The following is a 19,014-nucleotide window of genomic DNA, read 5'->3' as shown; positions in this document are numbered from 1 at the left end:
ATGTGGGTTAGACAGCATTTTCTATCAAAAGTGGTTATCTATACTCTATTTCCACTTTCCATGTACTGTCTGAACCTTGGTAGTACTCACATTCAGCATTGGAAAGACTTAGAATAAACACAAATAAACATTTGAAGAACTTTTTCATTGCACTACTAAGTCTCTAATATGTTCAATGACTATATAATTTCTGAGATCCAAATTAAAAGCTTTCAAATAGAAAACTCTTGAGTATTACAAAAATTGTGTAATTCTGTGTAGTAACCAAGAAATTTTAAGACAAATTGGTCTCACATCACATAGAGAGACAGCTAAACACAACTTATGGTTTAAGCACTAAGAAATTTATAGAATAGTCAAAAAGCTTCTAAAAGCTCTGAATTGCACTCACTTCCCTCAACAAACAAGGTGAATTGAACACACTTCCCTTAATAAACAAGGTGAACTGAACACACGCTTGTGTGAAAACAAACAGGAACTTAGTATCAGGTAACATCATGGAAAGTCTTTACTTAAGTAAAACTCACTCACAGAAAGTAAATCCATCTTCTTCCTCCCTTAGGCAAACAAGCACTACAATTTCCCCAGTTTCAGTAAATTACTTCTTAACATATGTTCTTTATTGTTAGAGTCACAAAATATTTCTTTTTGACACAATACCTGTAGAATTCTTGGCTTCATAGCACTCTGCTGTGTATTGGCAACATCTTGCTTGTTAGATGGTTTAGTTCTTAGCACAAAATGTAACCTTATAATAGTTCTACATCAGGAATTCATTCACTGCACCTTTCCACCTTGACCATGAATAAAATGGACCTTGAGTCACTGAAATTAGATTGAATTCAGTTTCCTCCCCTCTGCAGAGCCAACAGAGCCTTGATTTATTAAAAAAAATTTTTGAAAGTTGCTGGCTTTTGTACTGAGTCACAATGTGCACCAGTCACATAACTGGATTATAGGAAGCACTAACACTAGCAATTGCTCTTTCAAGTTGAGCAACCAAAAATACTGCTAAAGGCTGGAACAAAAAGGGTCAGCCAGGGCAAAACAACAAATGTTGATGTTTGCCCTACATAATAAAAACCAAAAAGCAGCAACAAGCAATAAGTGCTAATTCAAAACAAAGAGGGAGCTATACACATACATTTCAAAACAAACCAGTGTTGCAATGACATTAACACTACAATCTCCTTCAGGTGACATTCAAGAGGGAGAATCCAAATGTTGAAATACAGAAACCTGAAAGGAGCATGGCTGTGCTTGGGTGATGGCAACCACCCTGCTGCGCAACAGCTGCCCTTTTAAGGAAGACACCTTCAAAATTTCTGATGGTAGGATTGGTCCAATGCACTGTCTGATGCTCGGCTCTTTGGCTTTATACATATTCTTCCCCATAGGCTTTTTCTGAAAGGATGACATTAAAAACCAACCAAACCCACTGTCCTTCAGCACATCTAGAGACAGGTGAAGATCCTAAGCAATAAACAGCTTTCGTGTCATGATTAGCTTATGCTGTTATACCCCCATTAAAGCACATATGGTTCTCAGCCATAAGAGAAGGCTTTGGAGGAGCAGCTCCATCCTAGAAATGCAGTAGTAAAGCTTCAGACCAAAGTCACTTAATGAGAACTTAATATAGACTTAATAAACCTTTTTTTATGTGGCTTTATGTGCCAGTTGGAACTCTGCCTCATTTAGCTTTTAATGCAGGCACTGACAGTCAGCTAAAATCAGGGTAGCCCAAGAATATTTTGCAGGCTTCTTCCATTGTAAGTTGAAGACTGAGGGTCTCCAAAAGTGCTCAAAACTCTACTCAAATAACAGGTCATAGGTAAGAATGTCATTTAATGAAAAAAATGAAGAGCCATGTGCATTCTGAGTTCCTTGCACAAATAGAAAGGTTTTACCTTCACAGGATGTGAAATAATGCTTGCTATGGAAAGAAAAGAGCGGGTACCTTCACTATGGAGTTGGCCCTGCTGGCTTAGGCTAGCGTTGGGGCATAGATGCATCTAGCTTCCTTGGCATCCTCTCCTTCTGATCAGTACCATTCAGTATTGGGACTCTGTATGCAGTTAGCATGTCCCCAGCAAAGCAAAGCTGTCAGTACCTTATTTTGCTCTTATAGGGACACTTTCATACAACTGAATCTAGTTCACTAACAATGCTACCCATCTAAACTCAAACGAAGAGGTCTTGTCCATAGGGGATGCAACAAGTCCAGAGCACAGCTTTTTTGAGCCTAATTCCTTGACAGTACTTTATATTATACTTTATATTTATATCCAAGGGCAGTTAAATGCCACCCTGACACCTGATTCCATCAGATCTCGGAAGCACAGCAGGGTCAGGCCCATTAGTACTTGGATGGGAGACCTCCTAGGAATGCCGGGAGTTGTAGGTTCTAGTCCTGAGGACTTCACTGCCACTGTCCAAGCTCGCTCGGCCGTGGCAGATGGACCTTAGGAATTAAACGATGGGGCCAGTTCTGCGCACGCTGAGCCTCACCTAAAAAATCCACTGTGCAGGCTGGAAGGGCACACCCACATGGGGAGAGCCCTTCCCAAATCTTTGTTCACGAAGCCGAGCCATGATGATGATGATGTTTTATATCTACTTCATATTTATATTTTTATTACAGTATTTTTATATACTAATATATTTATAGTGACTTAAATATTAGACTTGTAAAATTACCATCTTTTTTCCCCTTGATATTTTTTTCTTTGCCACAGGTCTTTATTTCATTTAGTGCATTCATGAGGGCAGGGAACTCATAAGGGATTCTGTAACACTTTGTGCCCTAGTGTTCTGTGCTCTATCTTTTTTTTGTTTGTTTGTAAAGGCCATTCTCTTTCAATCCAGGATTTTCCTCTGTACAGAGCAGTTCACAGGTTTCAGTTTAATCTTTATTAGTTCACCCTAATGAGTGCATAAGCCATTATAAGTGGCTCTTCTTCCCTCCAGGAATGAGATGAGGCTAATTCTCTTCTGCATAATCAAGCAGGGCTGCCTATGCACCAGGGTGAAGAAGAGCAGTGCCAGGCAGCACACATACAGACAGTGCTGTGCACCCCACAGAGGACAGTTCTACTGACAGTAGACTGCTCCACTGGCCTGAAGGGTGAGGATGCAGCAGGGTGGTACCACTATATCATTAAACTGATAGGCCCTTCACTGCAGGACAAAGCACTGCCATCACATTTTTGAGAATCGGAAAGATCACGCAGAGTTAACTGGCAGAGGAGGGTTCCCCATCCATATGTCCCAGAGGAAGTGTACAGGGCTTAAACCAACAAAAACATAGTTCTTATTCTTAGCAAGAAATACGATTTTTTTCCAAACAGCTATGTAAGCATAATGATGGATTCACCAGAAAAAAGTGAATGAAACCTTTGTGTCACCCCTTTAAAATCTCCCTGTCTCTGTACTATTGATCCCTGAAGTACATTTACTTGTGCCCTATGCAGAATGAGTATAAAGCCCATCCAGTAAAAGCAGTGCAAATGTCAGTCTAGACAAGAGGATTAACAGCAACTGAAGCAAAGCTAAATTCTTTAGCTACAGAGAAGCCATATTCTGCACTGGTTCTTCAGATTTCTTGTTGATCAGAGTGAGATTATAAGAATGCACATTCCACTAATGTGGAAGAAACTCAAGACATGTGGTCATTATTTAGATTTATATGATCAGTCAGGCAGTGGAATACAAAATTTGGATACCAAAAATTACAATCTGTCTATATTCATCTCCAGGCATATTTATTCACACGCACACACACACCTGCTCCCCTCCAGAACCCAGAAAAAGTCACTTACCACAATAATCACATTTGCTGTAGGAATGGGAAGATTCTCCACTTCCAAATCTTGACCAGTCATTGCTAACAGATTGAGGGATGGGTCATAAACAGATCTGGGGAAGGCTGATTTAACAATTATTGCAGGGTGCAACTTGCTTATTTTGGTGTGGGAAGAAGAATGGAAATTTTGCTTGGAATTCTTATAACTGTCTGTATCCAGACTTTTCTCCACATTCTGCACATGGTGATAAATAAACATAGGTTTTCCACTCTTTCGCTGATGAATTGCCAAAAAGTGGTCATTGTCTTCAGAAAGGCAGCCTGTAGAAAAAGAAGAGTAAGTTTAGAATGTCTTGCTTAGCAAGTCTGTAGATGGCATTGGAAATTCAGTGAGATCTTTTGGTTCTGCAAAATTTGGGGAGAATATTTTTGGAATACAAGAATTCCCTTAAAGTCCCACAATGCATTTTCTGTAGTAATGGGTTAACAGCACTACAGAGAGTCTACTAGGTATGTGAAGTGTACCACATTATTAAGCTCATTTTCACAGGGCTTTTTAAAATGTTATTTATACTTCCAGCCATGGTTACATTTCAAAAATTGTGTGAAAGAGCAGAGCACATGCTGAGCAAAGTTCAACTTTTGTATGGGTATCAACTCCAATAAGAAAACATATGCAGTTAACTTTCTGATGTATCCAATCACCCAGTAATATCAAAGATGAGAATTGGAGAGATCATCTTTTATATTTGGGCACTTGAGGAGAAAAGGCCAAGAACCAGAGCAAAAGAATCAAACTTAAACATGTAAGAAAGAGAAAGTTCAGGTTAAGTCCATAATCATAAATTTGCATTCCTTGTTCACCTGCTTATATCAGGAGGCCCTTTAGTCCCTTGTGCCAACTGTTGTCATGACCCAACTTTGACTCAAGCATCAGCTGGCCAGCCAATGGAGCATCTGGCCCTCTGCAGAGGAGATACAGGTGTGTGGATTTAGCCATATCTTACATAACTGGGTGTTGAGCACAAAGAACTCTTTTAGATTAGGGGACTGGAGACAGGGGACTTGGGCATATCTCTAATGAGGACAGACTGAGAGAGCTGGGCTTGTTCAGCATCTAGGAGAGATGAGTGAGGGGGTTCCTTATCAATGTCTGTAAGTATCTAGAGGGTGGGTGGTGAGAGGATGAAGCCAGGCTCTTCTCAGTGATGCTCAGCAACAGGACAAGAGGCAACAGGCAGAAACTGATGCACGGGAAGTTTCACCTGAATACAAGGAAGAACTTTTTTACGGTGTGGATGACCACGCACTGGAACAATTACCCAGAGTGGTTGTGGAACCTCCCTCACTGGAGATACTCAAGAAAAGTCTGGACACAATCCTGTGCCATGTGCTCTGGGATGACCCTGCTTGAGCAGGGAGGTTGGGCCAGATGACCCACTGGAGGCCCTTCCAGCCTTCTCCATTTTATGATTACATGGTTTTAACAAATTATGTATTAGTAAAAAATAAATTTTCTTTTGATAGAAATTTTCTTCCTGATGATGCTTTTATAAAAGGAACCAAGACTAAATTTTTATTTGGGTTTGGTTTTTACATGTTTGATTTTGGTTTTTTGGGTTTTTTTGCATGTTTTTTACTTGGATGAAACATAGTGAATCTTCAGTGCCTTTAAGCTGAACAGTCTGCAAGCCAGTGTATCTGACCAGGAAAATAGGCAAGGATCAGCTCCCTCACAGACAAAAGTAACTGAAGCTGCAATAGTCACCTCCAGGAAGAGTGCTCTAAGAAACCCACTGTGGTACAAAAGGGACTTCATATTCTGAGACAAGTGAACCCAGAGAGCTCACTCTGATCAGCCTGGAATTTCCTCTACAGATGCTGTTGGAGTTAATGGCAATGTTATATTTGGGAGCTGATTTTTAGTTAAAAAAAATTAATCCATGGTGGTTTAATTCTTATAATGAGCTATGAAGAACAGCTCAGCACCAACAACATGTCACAATTCAGAGTGAATAAGAAATCATTTTGTTCTATTCAGACTGAATTTTTGCTCTGAGTTTTTTGCTTCTGTAAGCAAATCAAAATAATCAGTCATTTGCACAGCTCTACCCAGTGCCCTTAGGAGGTTTCAGTGCAGGTAATTACATTCTGTTGACCTAATTTCCTCATGAAATTTCAGTTAGGGAAATCAAGGACAATACCTTATCTTGCTATAGGATTGCTATGCATCACTGGGAAATGCATTCTCTGACAAACGTTGTTCCATGTCCATAGGCAGTGAAGCAATGAATAACATCCATGAACAGAAAATCAATAGTGCTACTCTCTTAAATGGTTAAAACAAACACTATTTCCTAGATGACCACTGAGGTCACATGTATACAGCTGTTGTCAGGCTTTGATTGAGAAGATGTCTGAGAGCAGGAGAGAGAAAAAAAAGAGAAACTGCAGAGTATAGTCTTAAAGACAGCTGAACTTCAAAACTTGTTAAGCTTGATGGGATCTCATTAATATATTTGTGGGTGTTGGCTTCATTGATAAAATCCTGACGGTTGTTTTTAATTAGCAATTTAGAGAGTTGTGTGAGTGGCAAAATAAAAGCAAGGAAGCGTCAGGACTTCTTGTCAACTACTTCTCACAGTCTCCTCTTTACTGGATTTATTTTTGTATCTCTTTCACAGAAAACCAGTATTCCAAAATTTAAAATAGATAATACACAGGAATGTAACCATGGACATATTTGGTGTATCCTCTTTTTTTATCCTTCATTCCTGCTCCTTTGTTTCTGAGGGGATCAAATCCCTGGTGCTTCTCCTGGAATTCTTTATACTGCATTTTGTACCCACTTTAATATTCCAACTTTCCCACTTATTTCATTTATTTTTACTGAAAGAAGCAGAAAAATATTATAATTGACTAGCAGCCAAGTTCTTCATGGAATATTATTTTTGATAAAATAATAGTTAAAGGAACTCCCTGAAAACCTCATTTGCTTATGAATCTCAGTACGTTTTAACAGCAGTCACCATTTGCTACTAAATGCCAGTAGACTCCCTTCCATTAGAATGATAAATATCACATCAGTAACACAAGTCCCTGCAGCCATACATGGTTCATTGCAGCAGATTTTCAAGATAGACAACAAAATATATTTTGGTAATGGCTCAACTCGTAGAAATCAGAAATTAACAAGTTTAATTATACAATGTAACATTTTATACTTGCACAGAAATTTTTTCCATCAGCTGACAGCAGAGAAGTTCAAATACACTCCAAGAAAATCATTATACTGAATTTGGTTGTCTGGGAAGTCCACATAGCCCCATTATGTTAGGCAGGTTACATGCCTGTACAGTGACCCATGTGAAAAACTCCATTAACCTTAGTAGTCTGTGTATAGGGCTGCAAATTGTCCATTGTTAATGAATAGAGGGTGTAGAATACATGGCTTTGGTCACACCCACACAGTGATAAACTGGTCCCACTTGCTGAACTAGGACAGCCGATTACCGTTGATACTACACAGGAATATAAACTTCCTCTTAATCTGATGAAGGAGTAATAAATTATTTCTTGACACTCCAGACTTTCACTCGAAACACAAGCAGTAGGTACCAACCAGACACTTGGAGAATTAAGTAATTAGAAACACCAGTACTTCTGCTACATAACACCTTTAAATACTGCTGCTTTCCAACAGTTAAGAGAAGATGGGGATTACTATATCAAGTTCTGTGCTTCTACAGAAAAGAAAATGCCTCTTTGTGGCTCACAGGGAAACTGGCAGAAGCTATGAAGAACTGGAGTATGATAACAAAAAAGACTATTTGGTGCCTTTTAAGCTTCAAATATCCAAACATACACAAAAATTCAGTAAATTTGGCCTAGAACAAGGCTCAAAAAACAGAATTCCTAGAGGTTTCTCTCCCAAAGCTTAGCAAATTTTATCCTACAGTATCTTCTGATATTCTGCTCACACTACCCTGTTTGAACTCTACTTCAGGATGTAGAGTTATTTATGACTCACTTCAAATATTCACTCAATGCTGCTATTACCCTTGTAACTAAAATAATTGTATTCCTTCTTCTAAAATTCATTCAAGTGTATTTACAAATAATTGTAGTTTATTCTGCCTCGGCATTGAGGAGAACAGGCTGTATGTTCAGATTGTGATTCCATGGTACTTCTTCTATCCAAAAACCTCATCTATTTCTCTGCTAAGTATAGGTATCTTCAAGTCAGCCAATCAAGGGAGGGGATTGTGCCACTCTGCTCTGCACTGGGGCAGCCTCACCCTGGATACTGCACGCAGTTTTGGGCACCACAATACAACGAAGCCATTAGAGATTGTCCAAAGGAGGGCAAAGAAGATGCTGAAGGGCCTTGAGGGGAAGGTGTATGAGGAGTGGCTGAGGTCACTTGGTCTGTTCAGCCTGGAGAAGAGGAGACTGAGAGGAGACCTCATTGCAGTTACAGCTTCCCTGTGAGGGGAAGAAGAGGGGCAGGCACTGATCTCTTCTCTGTGGTGACCAGTGACAGGACCTGAGGGAATGGCCTGAAGTTGTGTCAGAGCAGGTTTAGGTTGGATATCAGAAAAAGGTTCTTCAGTCAGAGGGTGGTTGGGCACTGGAACAGGCTCCCCAGGGAAATGGTCTTGCCTGGCAGAGTTCAAGAAGTGTTTGGATGATACTCTCAGGCACATGGTGTGACTCCTGGGAATGGTCCAGTGCAGGGCCAGGGGCTGGACTCGATGATCCTTGTGGGTCTCTTCCAACTCAGCGTATTCTGTGATTTTGTGATTCTGTGATTTTGTGATTCTGTGATTTTATGGAAAATAATATTCCTTATTTGATCCAAAATGAACAATAATCAATGGTTTCTTTCCAATTCACAACAGAATTTCTCTGAGCAGCAGTTTTGTGTCTACCTTTGCTCCTACCTGCCCTTTACTTCATGTAGATCATCTCAAGTAGTAACCATTCCAACTTACTTGAATAACAGATGCTGCACTGTGACTCTATACTGACATGATCTCTTGATTCTGTTTTCCAGCTCTTCTGTGTGACGTACTGATTGGTCACCACTCTTTTCATTAGACTTCAGCTTCTGATGAATATTGCTATTGCTTCCTCTATTCTCCACCTACAAGTTAACTTTTCCTTTTTCCTTGCAACTTCTCAATGCTGCTGCTGCTTTTCCTTATTTTTTTTAACAATAAAGCCTATCTTGATCCTGCTTCCATGCCTGCCCACTGTTAACCCCTTCTTTAAGTTAGTTACTCCTATACAACACTGTTCACCTTCCTCAAAATCTCAGATTATCTTTAGCTGCATTTCCAATACCTGGTGCTTTGCTTCTAGAACCATTACCACCTATAACACTTCATCTATTAAAGTGCAACAAGCAGCTCCAGGGTGATACAGAATGCACAGTTTCTAATTGTGAGCATCTTCACTTCTTGTGCTAATTTCCGTATTTCTATCAATGCCACCATTTGCCATCTTCCTGAAAGGAAAATCGGACAAATCCAAGTGAAACTCCCTATTCTGCTGATTCCAACTGTTCTGCTTGCTGGTTTGAACTAGCTGTTCACTTGATTTTCTTAGCTATCTCCAGAAACATACAAAATCAAACTATTTCTGTCAGGAATTAAAGAAAAGTACAGAGAAGACTGATGGAGAATGGGACAGCAGAAGTTCACGTGAAATACCCACATGGCCCCAGTATATGAGAAGCACAAAATTTCTTCATGGAAACAGACAGGTAAATCACAAGAATCCTAGATAGTGCACTCTTCTGAGCCTGTGTTACACTACGAATTTGCATTACATATGCAGAAATGAAAACCTATAATGAAACCTAAATCTGGTGTATAGGGCAATTTTGACTGTTCCAGTTGGCCTCAGCTTAAAAGAGAAAACCCAAGACTTCCCTAGACTGTCTCGACTCCCTGAATAGTCTCACACAGTTGACATTTTATCTTAAAGCAATCTGACAGAAAATTATTAGACTTCCAATTCCTAAATACCTTCACATTTGCTAAAACATAAAAATTTTCAAGATAGTCAAGATGCATTAATCAACCAGTAACACAGTAGCATGCTTTTTCTCTTCTGAAAACATAAAAATATCACAGCTCTATAGATATTTTATCTCACCTGCTTGTTAAGGAAACGATGGGTGCCCAGCTTCACTCCCTCCTCACCCCACTCTCAGACAGTCAGACAAGTTTTCTTTAATGGCTCAACCCAAGGTTTCCCATAGCAGAGTTTCAGACCTCTGATTCCTTTAAGTAATTTTATCATTAAAAACAACTCGAGCTGGGAGACTCCTCCTTAACATCCTCTACAGCCAGAAAACAAGTTCATTTCACTGGAAAACGAAAATCCCAGTGGGACATAACATAAAACCAATAGGTCAAGATAATGGTGTTTAAAGTCATGATGTGTGTCTGGACAAACAGTTTGAGGTAATTTTCTTAAGTCTTGATATTTGTCTTAGTCTGAACAAATTATGTTCATAATATAGTCCTGAAGAGTCACATTTTCTGTAACGATATATACTGTATATTTGTTACTTGTAAGTAGTGCAGTCACCCTATATCCAGTCACAGAAGTGCTGTGCTACATCTGATTAGTAAGTAAAATGCATAAGTAAATACAGACACATAGTGCATATGTTCTAAGATTCACTCTTAATACTCTAACTAGCACTGTAATAACACTGAAGTCTCTTTACAGTTACAGATAACTTGATGTATTAAAGATCTAGAGACTCTCATGCTAAAAAGATGAAAATTGGAGGGAAGAAAAAATCAAAAAATGTAGTAATTTCATATGGGGAAAATATGCTGAAACTTGACTGATTTCTTTCTAAGACAAATTTAACTCAAATGCAATTTGAGTTACAGTACTTAAGGCTGTTGCCAAATAATTTCTCATTAAAAAAAGACTTCCTAAACTTTAGTAATTAAATTTGGTACCCTGAGCTCCTCATGCTTTTTTCCTTTCTGTTTGCTCACCGCTCTGCAGGATCCTCTTTGTCCCACACAAACTTTCTCTGAATCTGTAAATCAGCCTGATTTTGGACAGGCTCAGCTTTATCACTTCTTGCACCATGGTTCATTACTTTTTGGACAGCCACCCTAGTCACTGTGAGAGGCAGGTCAATGTATTTATGCAGACCATTGATCGAAACTCTCCAACAATGCCAAAGTTCCTACAGCTGGGAGATTCATTGCCTGCTGCTTTTCAGACTATTGAGGTTTAAATGGACTCACACCCTGCACAGCAATTTGCAATTCTCTCTTGTCTATATAAGGGCCAATTAAGTGCTGCCCCACAGGAAGGAGAAAAAAAATGCTTTAATGGTAAAATGCTTAATATAATGCTGGCCATTTATGAGCATGGCTCTAACTCTCAGGAGTCACAATGGTGATGATACTACGGGAAATGCTAACGACTGGTAACTGTAGACACGGGGCAAACACTGCTGTAGGTTTAAAAGACTTCTGTCTCTTCTGGGCTGTGAAGGTTGTCCCTTTTGGTGCAGAGAACAGGATCTTCTTTTGGCTTTGACTTTAAAAGATACAAAATCTATTATTTTATCTCTATTTCATCTACCTTACCAAGTGGAAAGAAAAAAAGAAATAAAAAGAAAAAAGTCCCAAACAGACCAATAAATACATGAAAAGGAGTAAACATATCTGGTGGGAAATAAAGTTTTAAGTGATGTTGAAAACAAAAATGCAAACAAAAGCACTTTAGAGGCAAGATGCCTTGCATCTGTACCATCTAGTTAACAATATGTCTTACTGTCAGCAAAGGAGTACATCAATCAAATCTAAATCTCATTAGAATAAAGTTATGCAGTTCTAGCCAAACACAAACTGCTGTTCAACTTTAGCATGGTGCACCAAAAATTATTGCCAATAAAATGCAGTTAAACAGTGACTAAAATATGATTTGAACATTAGCTGGGCAACTGAACATATTTTCAAAAGTGCTTTTGTGAGGTAAACCAGGGAAACTTGAAAAGAAAAACTATTAATCCACTTGCTGCTTTGGCAACATGCATGAAGTAACACATTGAAAGTTTTGAAACTGACAAAAGAATTCACTTGGGAAACTACTTTCTCACATATAACAGAAGGATTTGCAGGCTGTGATTATTTCCATCATTCAGAGATTAATGCAAAACCATAAAGCCTGATCAGATCCTTCCTCCACACCACAGCTTCCTCTTTAGACAAAACCTGTTTGAGCAACACAAATTAAGCTACTCCCTACCCAAACAATGCTGATAGACCTAACAATCAGGCATCATCCTGTATAGTTTTGCACAGACTCCTTCAGGCAGATGAATTTCTCATCCCTGTTACTTTTAAAGTCTTGCTCATAAACAAAGATAAGCACACATTATACAGATAAATGAAGCCAACAGTTTACTGTTGGGATAATGAAAATCTTAACAATCTGATTCAAGAAGCATTGCTAGTCTAGATCAATTTTTTTAGCAAAAAGGGGATACAGAAAAAGGTCACATTTATAGGAATGATACAATTCAATTTGGTTTATCCATTTCCCCAGTGTTACTCTAACTCCATGCTTCTCTGAGTCCGCAGGTCAATTGCTTCACACTGGTGTTGTCAGTCAGGGGATGTTATGAGGAGTCCTTCATCAAGAGAAGTATGATGCTTGTGCTGATGGATTCTTCTTCCTCCTCTCTTCTTCCTTCCTCTTAGGGCCATATATATATATATATATATATATATATATATATATATATATATTTGTTTGTTTGTTTGTTTGTTTTCTAACATGCATTTATATCTACTCTTTCTTCAAATGTTCTGCAGATCCACATTACATCTGAATTTACTAAAATTGATGCCACATATATATGTTGGGTACTATCTCTTTGCTCTTTTTGTGCAAATACCTAAAACTAGTTTTCTAACTCCAGGATTGCATTTTTACCTTTTATTAAGCTTTTTATAGCATGGGGTCTTCAGTGCCAAGATTGTGCCCCATCTCTTACCTTCTTGTGCCTGAACTCCTCTACACCATGTCTCCTCTTTCAGTGCCTCTGCTGTTTTACCAAGCCTGTCTTACTCCTCCTGTATAGACTAGACTGGAATTGTACCACACAAAGATAAACAACATTGAAACAGGTATAGATGCTTGATTAATTAGCAAAACCACTGCCAGAGCCAACCCAAGTAAAACAGGCAGGAAAGTTTGGGCAGAGCAGGCCTTGCAAACTCAGAACAAGCCTTAAGGCTTTGTTACTAGCAATGGCAGCACCACTTTACAGGGCCACAAGGCCACAGTCCTCCATAGGAAGGGTTCTGTGCTTTCCCAGTTAGGTCCTTCTTGATTAAAAGGCCTCTCTTGCAGCAGAGGGACAGTATCCATGACATGTCAAAATTCAGAGCAAGTAAACTACCCCAGAGCTAAGCAAGCACAGGACAGAATAATTGAAAAATTTGGAAAAATATTTTTATTTGCCCCCAAGCACAATGTTCAGAACTTTTGACATAAAAAATCAAACAAAATCAATTCACACAAAATGCATACTTTCTGTGTGCATATTTGTGTGAAGGTGTATAAAGAATTTGTTTTATGTGTGTGTTTGTATCTGTGAGAGCAAGCAAGTGCACACATGCATGCATGCATGATGAGAGTAGGAAAGCACCCCCAAGAGAGGGAGGGATGGAGGGAGGGAGGGAGATGATTGCAAGGATTTTTTTTTCCCTTCCTAATAAGCAATCTGCTGAAAATAGGAACAACTGTAAATTTATTTTTGCTGAATTTGTCCTTTTCAGTAGGAAAAAAATGCACTGACCAAAAATATCCACAGCTACAGTGAATTTGGATTAAACATGTGAGTTGTATTTTTTCAAAAAGACATTTTGCATCTCGTTTCATGGGCCTGTTGCCTGATATGTCAATACTGAAACTAGATACCACAGACCATTGATTTCACTAGGTCTACTTATGTGAATTAAGAGATGAGCTAGTGGTCCCAAAGGCACTGAAGTATTCTGCCCTATGTATGCCCTGGCACTAATGAACTTACATCAGACTTGTTTTCCAGAAAGTGTGAGAAGCACATGCATCAGTTTGATAATTTGTGATTACTGTCATTTTTCAAATTAAGGTTGTGGAAAAATTCTGCTCTGCATAAGGTGGATGTAAATGCATAGCCTATCCATGGATTATATTGTATCTGCATGGAAATCAGTAGCTGGTATGAAGGGAAGTCAACTTCAGTTCTAAAGTTTTGGCTCTTTTTTTAGCAGTAATATTGCTCTAGAAAATCCCACTGAGGATTTCTGAGGAGATCTTACCAACTTCTTCAACTATTTATTCCAAAGCCACGCTGAAAATCCTACAGGATTGTGTTTAATGGAGTAGGAGTCCTAACCCTCCTTCTATCCCCCACATCAAGTGTCATAACATCCTCATAGAGGGGGGCCACCATCAAACACGGCCACACAATGTGATCTCATTAGCCTCCTTCTGGAAAGATATATTTCCCCAAGAGGCCAATTCATGGATTTTCAGCAACAATCCTACTTCACTCTCCAGAGAAGCTGGAACCAGCCTTTGCCGCCTAAGATGTCTCAGTCTTCTCATAATACAACAAATGAAATTAGTCAGAGATTTCAAGACCACAAATCTCGATAATTTCCTAATGGAGGTACTGAACATAAACCTCTCATGGAAGATAACATCTTCCCAAATTATGAATACCAAGCAATTCCACATGTAAAAACAGGACAAGAGTTTCTTTTCCAACTAAATACTTTCTCAAAAATATGAAGTCAGATGCTGAACTATAAAACTATTTCTCCCCAGCAGAACCTTTAAAGAGACAGATGACTACCCTCTGATTACCCATGAGTCTACTAATAAAAGACAGAAAATTCTATTCTAGTAAAAACACCCACTCATGGCCAGCAAATGTTTTCCGAAGAAGGCAATTATTCATTTAGATTATGTTAGTGAAATGAAGCAGAATCCTTACACATTTTTTAAATCAAGAGCTCCCTCATTTTCCCTCTAAATGTATTTAGAACCTAGAATTATTCACTCACTAGTGCAAGGTTACTGAAATGGATCTGATGGCAAATGCATTTTATCCAGATCTCACTTCAACACTACAATTTCATTTCCAAGTTTTCTTATTTTTATGACAGAGCTTGTGGATTTATAGAAAATAGGCTCCCTAACACTTAAGAATAAACTGCAGTGCCCATGAAAATACCACACAGTGCATGTTTGACCACGAAAGCTGAACTCAGCACAACTTAGTAAGAACACTGTGGACTCTAGTAACAATTAACTGAGAATTAGTCTAGCATGTTTATAACATACATTTCCATACCTTGCAAATTCCACCCAAAGCAGTGTTTGTAGTCAAAGAAATTTCAGTTTTGATATAAGTATCCCTCCTGTTATTACAGCATTGCTCCAAGAAGATAAAATTCCACTATTTCCTACCCTGAATTTTATGTGATTCTGCTGAGGGGCTAGAAGAACAGATCCATCAAGAGGTCAAGACAAGGATCTATGTGCTTTCTCTCCAAAAAGGCTAGTGGAAAAGTATTGGTCCATACTGACTTAAGGTTGGCAATGCATCTCTTCACTGATTAAGAGAATAACACAATGAGATAATAGGAGACCTTAGCAAGCTGGCATAAGGTCTTTGCTCAAGAAATCATGACTTGGACGACCTGACCAAATATGCAGCTGTTAACTCTTTGCTTTTCCAGGACCAGGATTTGTTCATCTTAAAAGAAAATTCTGCCAAAATGCTTTCCTAAAGAGAGATTTTTAATGTAAGGCAGGTGGCGGGTTAATATGGTGATTGTTAACTGTTTCCTAGCCTAGATGGTTTTCCTAGCCCATTTCACAGAATCACAGATTTATTTTTTTTCCCCCAAATTTCCTGTAAATGGACATTTAATTCATCATATATTTTAATTCCACTTATTAAAGTTGTTAAAAATGAAAATTAGGTGAAACAGGTAATTAATTAAGTAATCTGGATTACTCAAATGGCTTTCTAATTACAAGTTAGTTTAAGGCATCACTCTGTGTTTTTGCTACCAGCACCATTCTTTTGCAAGGAAACTATGCTGTGTCGTCGTGTTGGGAGATATTAGGATTTTATTGCAAGAACATGCAATAGATTATGCACACTAGAAGAGCATGTAACCTTTGCTGTCATGCACTGTCTCATGCAATGCATGATGTGAGTTGAAGGTTCATGCTGACCTGTAATCAGTTGCTACAAATTTAGGTCTTCCTGCACCAGCAAGCTTAAGGGTTGATTGCTTCACCTGCTGCACTCAGCAAAGGGCCTAATTCTGTTTCCAGACATGTGCACACAATGTCTGATTTCAGCTGCAATATATGCATATACTAACAGCACAATCAGACAGTTTTCCCTTTATATGACTGTCATGCTATACTGGAATCAGTATCTAAGTCAACCTAGTAAAAAGGTACCTCTTTAGGCACATGAACATTTCTGATCATGTTTTTGACAAGAACATTTTCTATTTTTTTTGAGAATATATATGTGGCTACTGAAACACAACCGTAGTTGTCTTTCCACAGGAAACCGTTACCTTTCCACTACAAAGCACTACTTAAACACATTAATTCTTTTTCCTATAGCATCAGCTCAAGTAAATGTACACTTATGTTTTCCCTAAAATATATTACCACCAGCTGATATCAAGGGAGATTTTCTTAATATCTGCTGACAATGTCTTCACCATTCTCTAGAAACATGTCTCATCTAAATTCATCCTCAGAACAAAAAGCTAAGCAGTTTCCAACACATTACACAAAAATTGACATTTGGGATATAATTTGTGACCTAGTGAGTAGAATGCATTTTGTGATTTCACATCAACCAAAGCTTCAAAATCACCATCAATAATTCATAAGTCCAGGCTATGCATAAAAGATGTCCATAGTGGTAGCCTGCATAAGTTTTTTTATTCTCATCAGATGAAACAGAGAACTCTTAGCATGTTACGCTTCCTTTGTCATTTCATTGTTGTGACTTCCAACAACAGGAAGTTGTATGGAGACCTGCCTTAGAGGAAGCACAGCTTTTGCGTGCAATGCAAGCTGTGCCCAACATACAAAGGTTGAATTCAACTCCTGTCCATCCTCTCCCTTGTCTTCACTGAAATAATTAATTTCCATGATTGCACAGGGAACAAAGTAATACCATATAAATATCTATTGTCCTCTCTTCTTCTCGTGATTAGATACATTTGCATAATAAAGACCAAGGTCTCTTTGCAAGTATTCCCAGTAACAATGAAACAAGCAAAACTTAGAAAAGTTAACAGCTTACTGGCAGAATATAGACCCAGTTTTCATTAGCAGCAGAGAAACATGAAGAACAACAAAACTAACGTGAATTCCACTGTTAATAGAGGATACACTGAGAATAGAAGACATATTATGTCAAATAGAAGCTGTACACTAATTTTTTACAGATGGTCGATTTAATACATGTTGTAAAAGAACAATTTAATAGCACCTTAAGGCTTTTATTAAAATGGATCATGGATGCTCCCTATCTTTCAGTCAATAATCTCTTGCACATATGAATATAAAGCATTATAGCATGACATCCTAACTCCAGATATACAGGAAAGAGGCTTTATGAAGTGCAGCCTAATATTTCAGGGCAATAAAACACCGATAACTGATACAAACCACTTCTCCTGACAACAGTTAAAAAAAAAAAAAGGCAGGGCTTGCCACTGATGTATCCATATAAACAATTACTTTCATAATAGAGCTTATTTTGGAGAGAGAAGGAGGAGGAGAAAGAGAACAACATAGATGTTCATATGTTCATGCAGCTCTTCTATATTAAGAGACATGAAGTTCAATTATTACTTTTAATGATTCTGCAGTAAGACAATACAAATTAGTTGCATCTTAAAAATCCCTCCTAAAATCAACATTTCCAGGAGCAAAATAATTAATATTTATGCATTTAATTGTTGTTCCTAATTAAACTTCACTGAACTTACAAGCAATTTACTACTTCAGAAGTAGTAAAGCTTATTACAAATGACAAACCAAACTCTTCAACTTTACTTAATTGAGAACTTAATTCAATTACAGTCACCCCAGATTTTATTTCCCTCCTAAGAGTATGTATGCTGAAGCCTGCACAGGAGAGAGGAAGGCTCTGGACCACGAGCAGTTTCTCATGGCTTAGATTTATGCGAGGAAGGTGAGCTGTGACTACTAGAACGAAACTGGCAGTGAGACTTCATGCACCTACCAGGGCGCTCATCACTCTCCGCGTTTCTGAATGAGGCGCACGTTTTGCCAGCAAAGCGGAGAGGGGATTTATTAGCACCATACAGCCGAAATGCCTGCTGCTGTCGCAGCTGAAATTTCCCCTCCTAAAAACGCTGCTGCCGCGAGCGCATTCAAGGAGCAACGCCTACCGCCCATACTCGAAAATAAATAAATAGGGAAATAGATCAATAAATAAACGAAAGGAGAAGGGATATAGGGTGTCCCTATTTCCTCTCGCTGCCCGAGCCCCCGCCAGTCCCCGCGATGCGGTGCCGGAGCGCGGTACCGGCGCTGTCCGCGGTGCTGACGGCGCTGCCGCCGCCGCGGGGCCGGAGCGGTGCGACCGGGGCAGGCGCCGCGGGGCCGGGGCACCGCCGCCTCCCGCCTCCCGCCTCCCGCCACAACAGGTGCCGCCGGGGGCGGGCAGGTGCTCGCCGCTGTCCTGCGCGCCCGGCGTCCGGCCGCGGCCACCCCCGCTCCGCTCACCTGCGGCGCAGAGGTGCAGCAGGAGGCACAGCGCCCGGAGGCACGCGGCCGCCCGCCGCCGCATGGTGCGAGCCGAGCCGAGCCGAGCCGAGCCGAGAGGAACGGAGCGGAACGGAGTGGAGCCGAGCGGAGCCGAGCCGAGCCGAGCCGACACCGAGTCCCGCTCCCCCCGCCCCCGGCAGTGAGCATGCCTGGGAGAGCTCCGCATGCGCAGCGCCGCGCCGCGCGGGCGGGTGGCTCCCCTCACCTGCCTCCCGCCTGGCGCACGCAGAGGCGAGGGGCGAGCGCGGGCGGCGGGCTGGGCGGGATGCGGCGGGATAGGCGGCATGCGGCGCGGTCTGAGGGAGTTGGGGCAGTGCGAGGGCCGCGAG

General features: G+C 39.9%; 1 protein-coding gene across 1 annotated transcript in view; it reads right to left on the bottom strand.

The window, feature by feature from the left end:
- PTPRR (protein tyrosine phosphatase receptor type R) overlaps positions 1-18,810 on the bottom strand; it is a 153,658-nt gene extending 134,848 nt beyond the window's left edge. The window contains exons 1-2 of the mRNA XM_071549957.1: positions 18,644-18,810; positions 3,819-4,123 (exon numbers count right to left, since the gene is read on the bottom strand). Coding sequence (XP_071406058.1) covers positions 3,819-4,123; positions 18,644-18,707 — 369 coding nt within the window. The 5' untranslated portion in view covers positions 18,708-18,810. The remainder of the gene's footprint in view (positions 1-3,818; positions 4,124-18,643) is intronic.
- Between the last annotated feature and the right edge of the window lie 204 nt (positions 18,811-19,014).

This window comes from Pithys albifrons, chromosome 3 (genome assembly GCF_047495875.1).
Source record: "Pithys albifrons albifrons isolate INPA30051 chromosome 3, PitAlb_v1, whole genome shotgun sequence".
NCBI classification, from domain to species: Eukaryota; Metazoa; Chordata; class Aves; order Passeriformes; family Thamnophilidae; genus Pithys; species Pithys albifrons.
Note: the sequence above shows the minus strand (reverse complement) of the source record. Positions and strands in the feature narration are given on the sequence as shown.